This window comes from Patiria miniata, unplaced genomic scaffold (genome assembly GCF_015706575.1).
Source record: "Patiria miniata isolate m_02_andy unplaced genomic scaffold, ASM1570657v1 HiC_scaffold_28, whole genome shotgun sequence".
In the NCBI taxonomy this organism is placed as follows: Eukaryota; Metazoa; Echinodermata; class Asteroidea; order Valvatida; family Asterinidae; genus Patiria; species Patiria miniata.
This window is the reverse complement of record NW_024037067.1, coordinates 6,720,764-6,732,336: the sequence shown is the minus strand read 5'-3', so window position 1 is coordinate 6,732,336 and position 11,573 is coordinate 6,720,764. Positions and strand designations below refer to the sequence as shown.

Sequence of the window (11,573 nt, the reverse complement as noted above, 5' to 3'; positions counted from 1 at the left end):
TTTCTCGAAATATACAGCTGAAGCTGAGCTGAAACTTCATCAGGTTAGTTGTTCAGCACCCTTCTTTAGATTTTGAGCACGTTTGTTGCTTCAAACGAACAAAATGTACAAACTAGATGTGGTTGTAACTGAACAACCACAGAGCTGTTCCCAACTTGTTTTGATTGTCTATTGGACAGTAGAAAATAATGTAATGATTTTAGATATGCTAATTAGGGTCTTAAATTAACACTTCCGGTAACACCGGAAGTAGAGGTCACATGACCCGGACATACCAATTTTTATCTATAACACTTTCCAGTCTGTATACCTGCCAGGTTTGAGATCAATCGGTCAAATGGTTCTATAGTTATAGGTCTGTAAAGATTGTCTCATTAAATATTCATGACATCATTACATGACAATAATTAAGTGCACAGTAATAATAATGCAATATAATATATCTGTCATCATAGCTTTGTATTAATGTGAAGTTTCAACCCAATCAGATTAATAATTCATGAAATATGATATAGGGGTCTAAAATTACCACTTCCGGTAAAACCAGAAGTGAAGGTCACGTGACCTTGACATATCAATTTTCATCTATAACTCTTCCCTGTCTGTATACCTACCAAATTTGAGATCAATCGGTCAAATAGTTCTATACAGTTATAAGGCTGTAAAATTGAATCTATAAATAGATGTCACGTGACCCCTGATGACGTCACGATGACGAAAAGTTTCGGCATACATCTTCAGATGATGGTTAATGACTTTTGCTGAGTTTAAAGTTGATCTGATTTAAAATAATTCCCAAAGTGGCTTGTAGAATAAAAACGTGTACAAAACCTATGGGGAAAAGTGGAAAAAGAAAATGAAACTAGAAATGTATTTGTGGACAAACACTGAGCTGCTTCGACTGTTTTATTAATGACTGCCGTAAAGGAGTTTCATCCAGGTCGAATGAACATGTACATGCGTATTCTATACAAAAAGTGTCCATCCTATGAAAAAAAAAAGAAATTCATGACGTCATGATGACGGCACACATTTTTTGAAATCTATCTACGACCTTAACAAACCTTTTGCAAAAAGAATTTCGAATTAACCACGTTCCATTGATGAGATATGAGTAAAAGGTCCAAAAACTGAATAATTCATATAAAATCGTCATCGTAACGTTACTGCGATTTTTGTCTATAACACTTCCTGGAATATCTGCATACCGAGATTGATACTCAGGTTCTCAAAATATAGTAACTTAAACTATGCAGTTTTAGGATGACGTTAAGTGACACGTGATGATGTCATGATGACGTCATGATTCGACCTGAATCTTCAGATGGTGGTTTAAGTGTGTGCCAGGTTTGAAGTCGATCGGACCCTATTTTATATCATTTTTGCCAAATTTGAAGAAAATATTAAAATCTGAAAAATTCATAAAATATCAGATGATGACATCATGATGACGTCACTACAGATTTTGAATGCTTTTATCTAAACCTACCTACCCACCAAGTTTCAAAACGATCGGACATACCCTTATATGTGAATCACAAAATCACGTTTTTGATGAACTCATGATGACGTCACACATTTTATGAAATTTTGTGCATCTATCTTTCACCTAACAAACATGTTACAAAAAGAATTTTGAATTTACCATGTTCCATTGATGAGATTTGAGTAAAAGGTCCAAAAATTGAATAATTCATATAAAATCACATGATGACGTCATCGTGACGTCACTGCAATTTTCGTCTATAACACGTCCCGGAATACTTGCATACCAAGTTTGAACCCACTTGGACCTCTGGTTCAGTAGATATAGGGCCTTAAAGTATGCACTTTTAGGATGACGTCATGTGACACATGATGACGTCATGATGACGTCATGTTTCGGCATACATCTTCAGATGGTTGTTTAAGTGTGTGCCAGGTTTGAAGTCGATCGGACCCTATGTTATATAATTTTTGCAAAATTTGAAGAAAATATTTCAATTTGAAAATTTCATAAAAAATCAGATGATGACGTCATGATGACGTCACTTCCGATTTTGGATGCTGTTATCTATACCTACCTACCCACCAAGTTTCATAACGATCCGACATACTACCCTTATATGTGAATTTAAAAAAATCACGTTTTTGATGAAATTTTATGCATCTATCTATGACCTAATAAACCTGTTACAAAAAGAATTTCGAATTTACCACATTCTTTTTATGAGATATAAAAATTGAATAATTTATGTAAAATCACACGTTGACGTCATCATGACGTCACTGCAATTTTCGTCTATAACACGTCCCGGAATACTTGCATACCAAGTTTGAACCAAATCGGACTTCCGGTTCTGTAGATATAGGGCCTTATAGTATGCTCCTTAAGGATGACGTCACGTGACACGTGATGACGTCATGATGACTTCATGATTCGGCATACATCTTCAGATGGTGGTCTAAGTGTGTGCCAGGTTTGAAGTCGATCGGATTTGAAAAAAAGCCAAAAGTGACTTGTAGAACGAAAACACGTGTTATCCTATGAGAAAAAAAGTGGGGGAAAAAAATAGAAAAAAAAATAACAGAAACAAGAGCTGTTTCGATGTGTACATCGAAACAGCTAAAAAAAGAAAGAAAAAAACAAGGAAAAAAAAAAACCTTAAACGAAAACAATAGCTGTTCCCAATTGAAATTGGGAACAGCTAATGATGGACTATACCTTTAAACTGGTTCGAATTCATTATCCAAAAAGCTACCACTGGCAAACGCAAAGAAGGCTGCATGTGCATTAAACACCATGAGTTGTTTCAAGGTATTTGTCATGTACACATTTTTGTAACCACTAAAAATTCTAAGTTGTCATAAACAATAACTCATTAATAATGTCTTTCATAGTTTGAGAGAAACTGGAGCAGAGATACATGATGAACATGTACATGTTACAGATTTGCATGAAAGCACACCCAACACGATATCTTTGCACTCCTCATTTACAGCTTTCAGTAGAGGTTTCTTGAAATTTCGGACGGAACAGAGTAAATGTTATTCTACTAAATTAACTAGTAGAAAGTGCAATACATGAAAATACATAATGCAGCTGTGAGTATTTGTAAATTATTTACACGAGTTTTTTTAGCACGTTGAGTTGGAATGTTTTTGAATACACCATCCCAATCTTCGGAAAAACTGTTACTAAAAATGTCCACACATTCAAAGTTGTCTTTAAAATCATATCCTTAAAATGAATTTCAGCAGATTAGGAAAATGTTTGGAAAGTAAAAATAAGAACCCCCCCCCCCCCTTTCTTTTAAAACTTATAGTTGATAAATCAGATACATCTATGTGATTTACATTACAAACTTGCATAAAGTTTGGCTGTTTTGGAAGAGTAATATTTCATCAAAGAACAAAAAACACCCTATTTCATCACCAAAAAAGCTAATACAGAGATGACACAATTTCATAAATACATATACCTTAAACAATTTTGCCAAGTTGATGTGTGTTTCTACCCTGTTAGAGTTACAGTAAAAACCAAGTCATGACAGTCTACCCACAAAACACTGGATCTGGCAAATGCTTCTATGTGTTAATGTAATCCATATCATTGCATAACCCAATGACACAGAATATTCACTTTGTACTGGAGAAAATTGCTTGGACTTGACCAACTTACAATAACATCTTTAAGACACGTTTTAAGGCACAGATCTTGAAATATTCACAATGACAATAATACAGCTGAAAGTGAACATGGGTTGTTTGAAAAGTCTTAAGTTGTAAACAGCATCTGTAGATTAATCCAACATTAACCCACCAATTTGGTATGAATAATCAAACGTTAACACCAGAACAGCAAGAGTAAGGTGCAACATACAAGATAAGTAATTCAACAAATGTATATACATTGTACTTATGAAACTGTTTACACATTAAATTTGAACTGTTAAAACCAATAATATTTAAACGTTCTTGCATTGAATACTTGTATATAGCCAGGCACTTGTAGATATGCATATTAAGTCGTAAATGTTTATTATTGCTTACATATAATGTAGTAATGCTAACATATCAAATGGCATGCTAAAAATTGCCTTGTAACAGGTTACTTACTTTAGGTTAACAAATACAAATTTAAAGTCATCCAAAGTACATGTAGGAGCGATTACTGAAGTGTAACTTTTACTTTCCCAGCACCACACTATTGCCATGGCCTTTCAACTGAACTGTCTTCACTGGTACACATGTACACTCTCATAAACATCAATAGATGTCAGCCACGTGCAAACCAGAGAAAACTATAAGTCGGTCATTCTATAAATTACATCTACAGTCTGTGATTTTATAATTCTGATGCACTCCTTAATGCAGTCGTCCTCTAAGAGTGATGCTGAATATCAAACTACCTACCCGACAAATAGAAATCATTTGAAAAACCATTCTTAATCATGATGATGCTTGAGAGGTAAATTACAAAGTGTGTAACTTACAAAGTGTCAAGGTAACGGGCAAAGAAAAATGTCCTGCTTTGGACCTTAAATTTATACGACCAAAGTACCCTTGCTGCAAGGCAATACAGAGCAATGCCTTTAGTATTTGTGTGGACTCCGAGTCCACTACCAGACTTAATGTGCACCTTGAATTGAGTTTTAAGGGTAAAATGCATGGTACTACCCAAAGTTTGCCTTTAACATGTAAATGTGCCCTGGCCTACACTGCGTTATGGGGAAGTTTTTTATTGTTAGGCAAATAAGGACTGAGTTATGGGCACTTTCTGCTGTCCCCACGGCATTTTTGGTCCCCACAAATACCTCGTACAGACGAGTGTACATGTATGTCCCCACAACTACGGAACAAGACAATGTGTACTTGTTCTACATAACCCCCCCAAGGACAGACACACAAAGGGAGAACAACAGATCCTTTCAGTCCTTGGGCATGTTGGGAGTTGGGTCTTTTTTTTCAAAACAGTCCTCTGTAGTAGGTTTGTGTGCTTAGTCTATGGGAGAGTGTTATATTACAGGGACAAAGGAAAACACAAAGCATGTCCTCGGGAGTATAGTAAAACAAGAGTGTGTGTACTTGTTATGTATTACCCTCTATGTTTCTTACACAGCATGCGGCTCTCAAGGCAAACAATGAACCCCCCCCCCTCAAAAAAGAGTAAAATAGAAGAAATAAAATTCTCAAACTTCACTTTCATTGGAGATATGGAGAGAAGATAAGCTCTTTTTATGTTTACAACACTGTCAGGCTGTAAAACGTCTGTGAAATTGGAAAATTCAAGAACTTACTTAAGCAAATTGCATCTTTAAAAAAAGGTTTATTGGCAAATGCTACCTTGCAACTTACATGTATACTCCCAATTTGTGGAAGGTTTCATACAATAAATTCTCCACATAAACAATTCATTGCCACTATCAAACTTAGCATTACAATTAGCACACAACAGTGAATATTTGCACCCTCAATGCTCATAAAGTTGGCTCAGTGGGCAATTAAACAACAACAAAACTCTTCAAAATTTCTTTAAACAATTACAATAACAATCAAATGTACATTTTTAAATAATTATTTAATGTTTGGTCACGGAGTAAGCAACGGACTGCAATTTTATTTGCTTGTTTATTTACAAATAAACACTTCTTAAAGTGAACTATGACTAAGACTAAAAATAACAGAAGGTATACTTTGGTCCGCTATGAAAGGCAACACGGTGTGTCAAAATGCCTTTGAAACCTTCAACTTACAAGGCAGCAAAAATATTGATTTAAAAAAGTGAGGAAAAGATCTTACCCTGGTTGAGTTTTATCCTGCATTATTTTTTTTTTCAACAAAACTAAAGTGTATTTGTTTTTTACAAGAATATTACCCAGTTGACTCTGAAGGCACATTAAGTAACTTGGATTCGGTCTGTAGAATTTAAGAAAGGCTTTCAATTGTCTTGAATGTATTTCAAGACCTTAGCACAGCTTGAATAGCGCAGTGTTCAAAGAAGCTATAATAACTCATTCAATTCAGCTAGTCACCCTTTTCCCTGTAACACCGTAAAATGAACAAAAGGAAGGAAATCAAGGCTCAACTTTGAAAGTGTTGTTCCTCAGACATATTAAGTAGAAGGTTCTACAAAGAAACGTCAACCAAAAGCAGGATTTGATGCTTCCTTGTTACGCAAGAGAAATCGATCAACTGATGATGGAAGATTTAAGCTTCTTTCTTATGAGTAGTTTGGATGTCTTTTACCCTGGACTAGACATCCTTCAAGGAACCCTCATTTGTAGAAAAGCTCCAGCCATTGTTATTGTTTGATTGAATTTGTCTACCCTGTAGAGGCTCCTCACCTGATTTAGACATGGCTAAGGAAACAACAGAAACTCAATATTTTTTTAGTTATCTGGTTGTCTTTTACATTACCCTGGACAGATAGAATGTGCATCAACTGACTTGGACCTCTTCAGGGATACTTGACTTGCTGTACAGCTTCATGCTTTCTGGATATTAAATTGTGTTTGGCTACCCTGGAGAGTCTCAACATGACAAGAATATTAATAAAAAACATGTACTTATAGCATAGCTCCATTCTTCCTAGTTGTCTGGTTGTCTTCAACATTACCCTGGACAGTTAGAAGGCTCATCAACTGACTTGAACAGCTCTCTGGCAAGCACTCTTTGGGACATTTCCCCTCCTGATTGACAGTATCTAGAGATGCTGAATTATGAATTAAAAGCTCTGCCATCTCAAGGTTGCCTTTTATGGCAGCCACCATCAAGGGGGTGTTCTGTATAAAGTAAATATAATTTTTACAATAGACTGTTAGAAATTGATCAAAACACGTTGGAAAAGACTAAATTCTGCAAAACGTGTGGTTGAATATGTCCTACATGTGTATGCCTTATTGACATCCTGAGAACAAGATTTGATTTTTATTTAATTGGTAGTATACATTTTTGTACTACCATAGTCTTCAACAGTTTAAAAAACTGCACAATTTGCCTTAAGGGCCCGTGTCAAATCATATCCGGGACAAGTTCCAGATACTGTATGGGGTATAATTGGCAGGTTTCTGAACAACTTCCCCGTAATCTTCCCGCAATGAAATTATCAGTATTGGTGAGTCAAGCAGTTGCTTATGAAACTTTCCCCGGAACATGTCCGGGACAAATGCAGAACATCTTCTGGACAACTCAAATGATTCTACCCGCAACTTGTCCGGAACTCTTCCCATTCGTAAATCAATTAATCACACCATTTAGATTGACAGAAGTCAGCTGAGAAACAATTAAAACCATAAAACATTCTATCGCTTATATTTGAGAACAACTTCAATCCTTATCACATCGGGAAACTTGTATGGTTAAACTATCACATAAAAATGGACCCAAGAAAACTAAGAAACTTAAAATACATAGCTCCTTTTTTCCATAAAAAAATGACAACTCAGACAGTAGAATGTCTCTGAATACTTGATGCTGGCACAAGATTTTAAAGAAAAGAACTCCCAGATTTTATCAGCACAAAATGCAACCAAGAATCACATGTCACACAGGGAAATGCCCCAAACAAATTTAATCCTTTATAAACCTACAGTATCAAGTGAAGCTAGACAAACCCAATCCGCACAGTGCAGTGATTTTCAGTTGAGATTCGAACCATGGTCACTAGAGACAGAGGAAAAAGGAAATCACCACTGTCCCATACCAGTCCTGGCTCAGAGTTTACCTTGCACTTTGCATCTCTGACGTCTGGGTCCATCTTTGCTTCTTGCAGCAGATACTCTGCCACTCTCAATGCATCATGCTCAGCAGCAACGTGAAGGGCCGAGGTCTGTTCATACATGAAACTCAGATTGACATACTGCTCCTGGTGTAGTCTTTGCACCTAAAATGGACAAGAAAGCATAGTGCCAGTATATCCACATCATTTTTACTGTATTTTACAAAGCATCTTGCAAGACGACACATATACACCACAAGACTCAAAGCTGTACTCCATGCAAAATTCAGTGCATGGAAAACTTGTTAGGGTAGCAGCAAACATCACAGTAAAACTTCATTTACAATTCATTTTCTTCGTGTATTTCTGTTTGCCTTTTGATTGTTTTGTTTGTTTATTTTGTGTAAGATTATAATGAATTTGTTGTCTATCATTCATTTTGTTTGCTCACTAATTCGTTACTGTTAACTTTATTGTGTTTGAGTTTTTTCCCATTATTTATTTGATCAGCTGAAATAGCCTGGTCGGGCGGCCATTTTGGAGGGGGAAAAAAGGGCCTCCCCCTTCCTTTACATTCATCACTTTTGATTGTAGTTATGTTTGTCCGATTGTTAGTCTGCCTCTGTATTTGTTGAGTTGTTATTTGGGTTTGGTTTTGTCAAGGCATCTCCATATAAGCCCCCGGCTTCAGCAGATGCCTCCATAATTACCCATTGATTTATTGTTCTTTCTTTCTTATCTATAAGATCTACATGTATAATCTTAATAATATTATTTATTACTTCACTTTGTTACACTGTTTTATGAAAATTGTGGCATTATGGAAATAAATGTTGATTAAATTGAAAAAATTTACTTGAAGTCTGAACCAGCCTTCAGAGTGTACTTGAACCCACAATGTGCTAAATAACCCACACAATTTTGCGTTTGACACCCCAGACTACAAGGCCACAGCCTTTGAAATTGAAGTCTTAACAGTGTTTGGCTGACTTTCACTCGGGAGGTAACACACTGAGTATACAGTGTTTAAAAAACGTCGGTGAAGGGCAAAACCTAATTTGATTTATATCGCCCCGATGCAAAATTCCATCTTATAATAGTTTATGCGGTACCCGCTGCTATGTACATCAGATTCGAACCGGCCAACCGATCCCGTTAGCTCGGTGGTCGAGTGGTAAGACATCTGCACTAGAAAGCAGGAGGTCGTGGGTTCGAGTCCCACCCGAGTGATTTTTTCCAACTTTCACTCGGGAGGTAACACACTGAGTATACAGTGTTTAAAAAACGTCGGTGAAGGGCAAAACCTAATTTGATTTATATCGCCCCGACGCAAAATTCCATCTTATAATAGTGTTTGGCTGGTCAACTATCTTATAATTACAATTGTGATATAACAAAAACACTTGACGGGGCAGTTAGAAATGCTCTAACTATTGTGCATGGCTAGCCATGTCACCAAGCCTTTAACTATTGTGCATGGCTAGCCATGTCACCAAGCCTGTAACTATTGTGCATGGCTAGCCATGTCACCAAGCCTTTACCAGTTTGTGGACTGCGGTCTCATGGACATTTTGACACCAACTACATTTAAATAGGACATAGTGTTCTCAGGGTACTGAAATGTCTTGTTCTCTCAACTGACCATGTAAAGAAAAATGCACTAATTCATGGATGGATATGTGGAATTCTGTAGATCATACTTACAAACACTAAATCGATTGAGCTCAAACTGTGCATGCATGAGCATGAAAATGTTTACTGGCCTACCAAATAGCACTTATATCGGGCGGGGGGGGGGGGGGGGGGGGGGGGAGGGGGCCAAATTCTCCTTCCCCCGGTTGCAAGATTACAAAAAAAAACAGCTCAATGAATACAGCCTACCTCCGTCACATCGTCTTGCTGTACAGCTGTCCACATGCATCTCATCTCATCGTCATCGTAGATAGCAACAAAGGAGGAGGAGGGGGAGGCTATGTCATCATCGTCATCTTCATTGCCGTGACTACCAGAGAACATGTCGCTGGATACCACCACCTCAGGGATGGGCGTGGTCAGGGTGTGTGGGTAGGACTTGGCTGTGTACAAAAGAGGCAGAATTTCCTAAAATCCAAAGGGATTTTCCATTCTAGTAAGAAAATACTCACCTCTGTTTACCTACATTTGCATATCAGCGCGCATGCGCACAAACATTCGCTGAAAAGAATAGCGCCCAAGCCACACCCTCATTGTCCACTGCATGCCCCAAGCCCACAAAGGACCCTGTATAGGTTACAGGGTCCTTTGTGGGCTTGGGGCATGCAGTGGACAATGAGGGTGTGGCTTGGGCGCTATTCTTTTCAGCGAATGTTTGTGCTCACCTCTGCGAAATACCTCACCTCTGTTTACCTACATTTGCAGAGTAGCACCGAAAGTCTCAAGGGGGGAAGGGACATGCAGCTCGTCCTAGTTTTTTGTTTGTTTTTTTTTAAAGGGAGGGATGGTAAACAGAGGTGAGTATTTTCTTACTAGAATGGAAAATCCCTTTGGATTTTAGGAATTCCATTACAGAAAATACCTCACCTCTGTTTACCTACATTTGCAGAGTAGCACCGAAAGTCTCAAGGGGGGAAGGGACATGCAGTGGTACTTGAAAGTCTAAACTAGGCCTACATGCAATTCTAAATGGCATGAAAAGGTTGCTTATATAGACATACCCGGGTGCTGCCGATCTATTCTAAAGGAGCTTTGCGGGCTTTGCGGGCTGCTGATTGTGCAGTTTCCTTGAAGACTTTCTGCTAATGCAACCCTCTGCTTGCACAACAGCTATAAGCAAGGTGTGACAGTGTAAGGGTTCTTCCGGCAGTCCGCTTTTCTGATACCTGAAAAAGAGAGCCCTGTTCCCTGTATCTGAAAAGGAGGCTCCAAGCAGTTGAGTTCAGGAAGTTGTCACGCTGGGTGTTTCCTGAGCTTGAGATTTTGATCCTCGATTTTTGGGAGGGCACTCTTTGGTGGCACCGACAATCGAGCGATCATGGTCACAGAGGCTTGAAGTAAATTTACAGTCATGTGCCAATGGCTATGACCTGGTAACTTAGTGAAATTCCCTTCTTAAGGCAAGCTACTACAGCAGCCAGTAAGAATATGGGTTTCGCAACCCGACAGAAAGGAGAGTTTCAATGTACCTGTTGGTTCCGCAAGGGGCTAAGGCGAGTGACCCAATGATGATACTTGGATCCAAAGATGGTAGGCCTATCTACCGGTACTTTACAGTAGGCGGTCAACTGATAAACCTGCCGTGCATCAGAGTGATTTTGAGGAAACTGTAGATGTATCATTGGAACCCTGATAGAGGACTACAATTATGGTTCATCAGTAACCCTGGACAGTAGATATCTGAAACTGGATTGACTGTCAGCGAAATCCCAAATGAAGGTGCAGATGCAGATCGGGGATTGGCAGCTACTATCATACCCCATGGGGAATCAACTTGCTTCTGACTCTAAAGACTGTAGCTTTCAGATAATGAAAGCATCCAGGTACAAGATGGAGAGTACATGTACATGTAGCAATGTCTGCGTGTAGAATTATTGTTGTGAGACCAAGGTGGTCCAGGAGTAAAGGGATTATGGCTGCTGTAGCCAAAAAGGAGCTACATGTATGAATTCCTGCCGCGTTGAAGCTGAAGGATTCTTCTAGACCAGAGGACTACAGGATGAGTATAAACTTGGCGAAAGGCTGGAATTGGAAGCTGGTAGCCTGGAAGGGATGTAAATACATGTAGATAGGTGCAAGTACTGGTAGCATACTGAGAATGTTGAGGACCTGTGTCTGAATACTGAAGGGAGAAGAAATCATTCTGTTGAAGTGAATTCAACACCTTCTTTCTGGCCAGGTG

The 11,573-nt window shown here is 38.3% G+C and overlaps 1 protein-coding gene across 3 annotated transcripts in view; it reads right to left on the bottom strand.

Moving 5' to 3' along the window:
* Positions 1-4,959: 4,959 nt before the first annotated feature.
* Positions 4,960-11,573, bottom strand: part of LOC119734831 (mannosylglucosyl-3-phosphoglycerate phosphatase-like) — a 66,944-nt gene continuing 60,330 nt past the window's right edge. For 2 of the 3 annotated variants that reach the window (XM_038208407.1, XM_038208406.1), the window contains exons 14-16: positions 9,581-9,774; positions 7,706-7,864; positions 6,549-6,764 (exon numbers count right to left, since the gene is read on the bottom strand). In XM_038208407.1, coding sequence (XP_038064335.1) covers positions 6,549-6,764; positions 7,706-7,864; positions 9,581-9,774 — 569 coding nt within the window. Of the gene's footprint in view, positions 6,765-7,705; positions 7,865-9,580; positions 9,775-11,573 lie in introns of all 3 variants that reach the window. The other variant, XM_038208405.1, reaches the window with a different exon arrangement.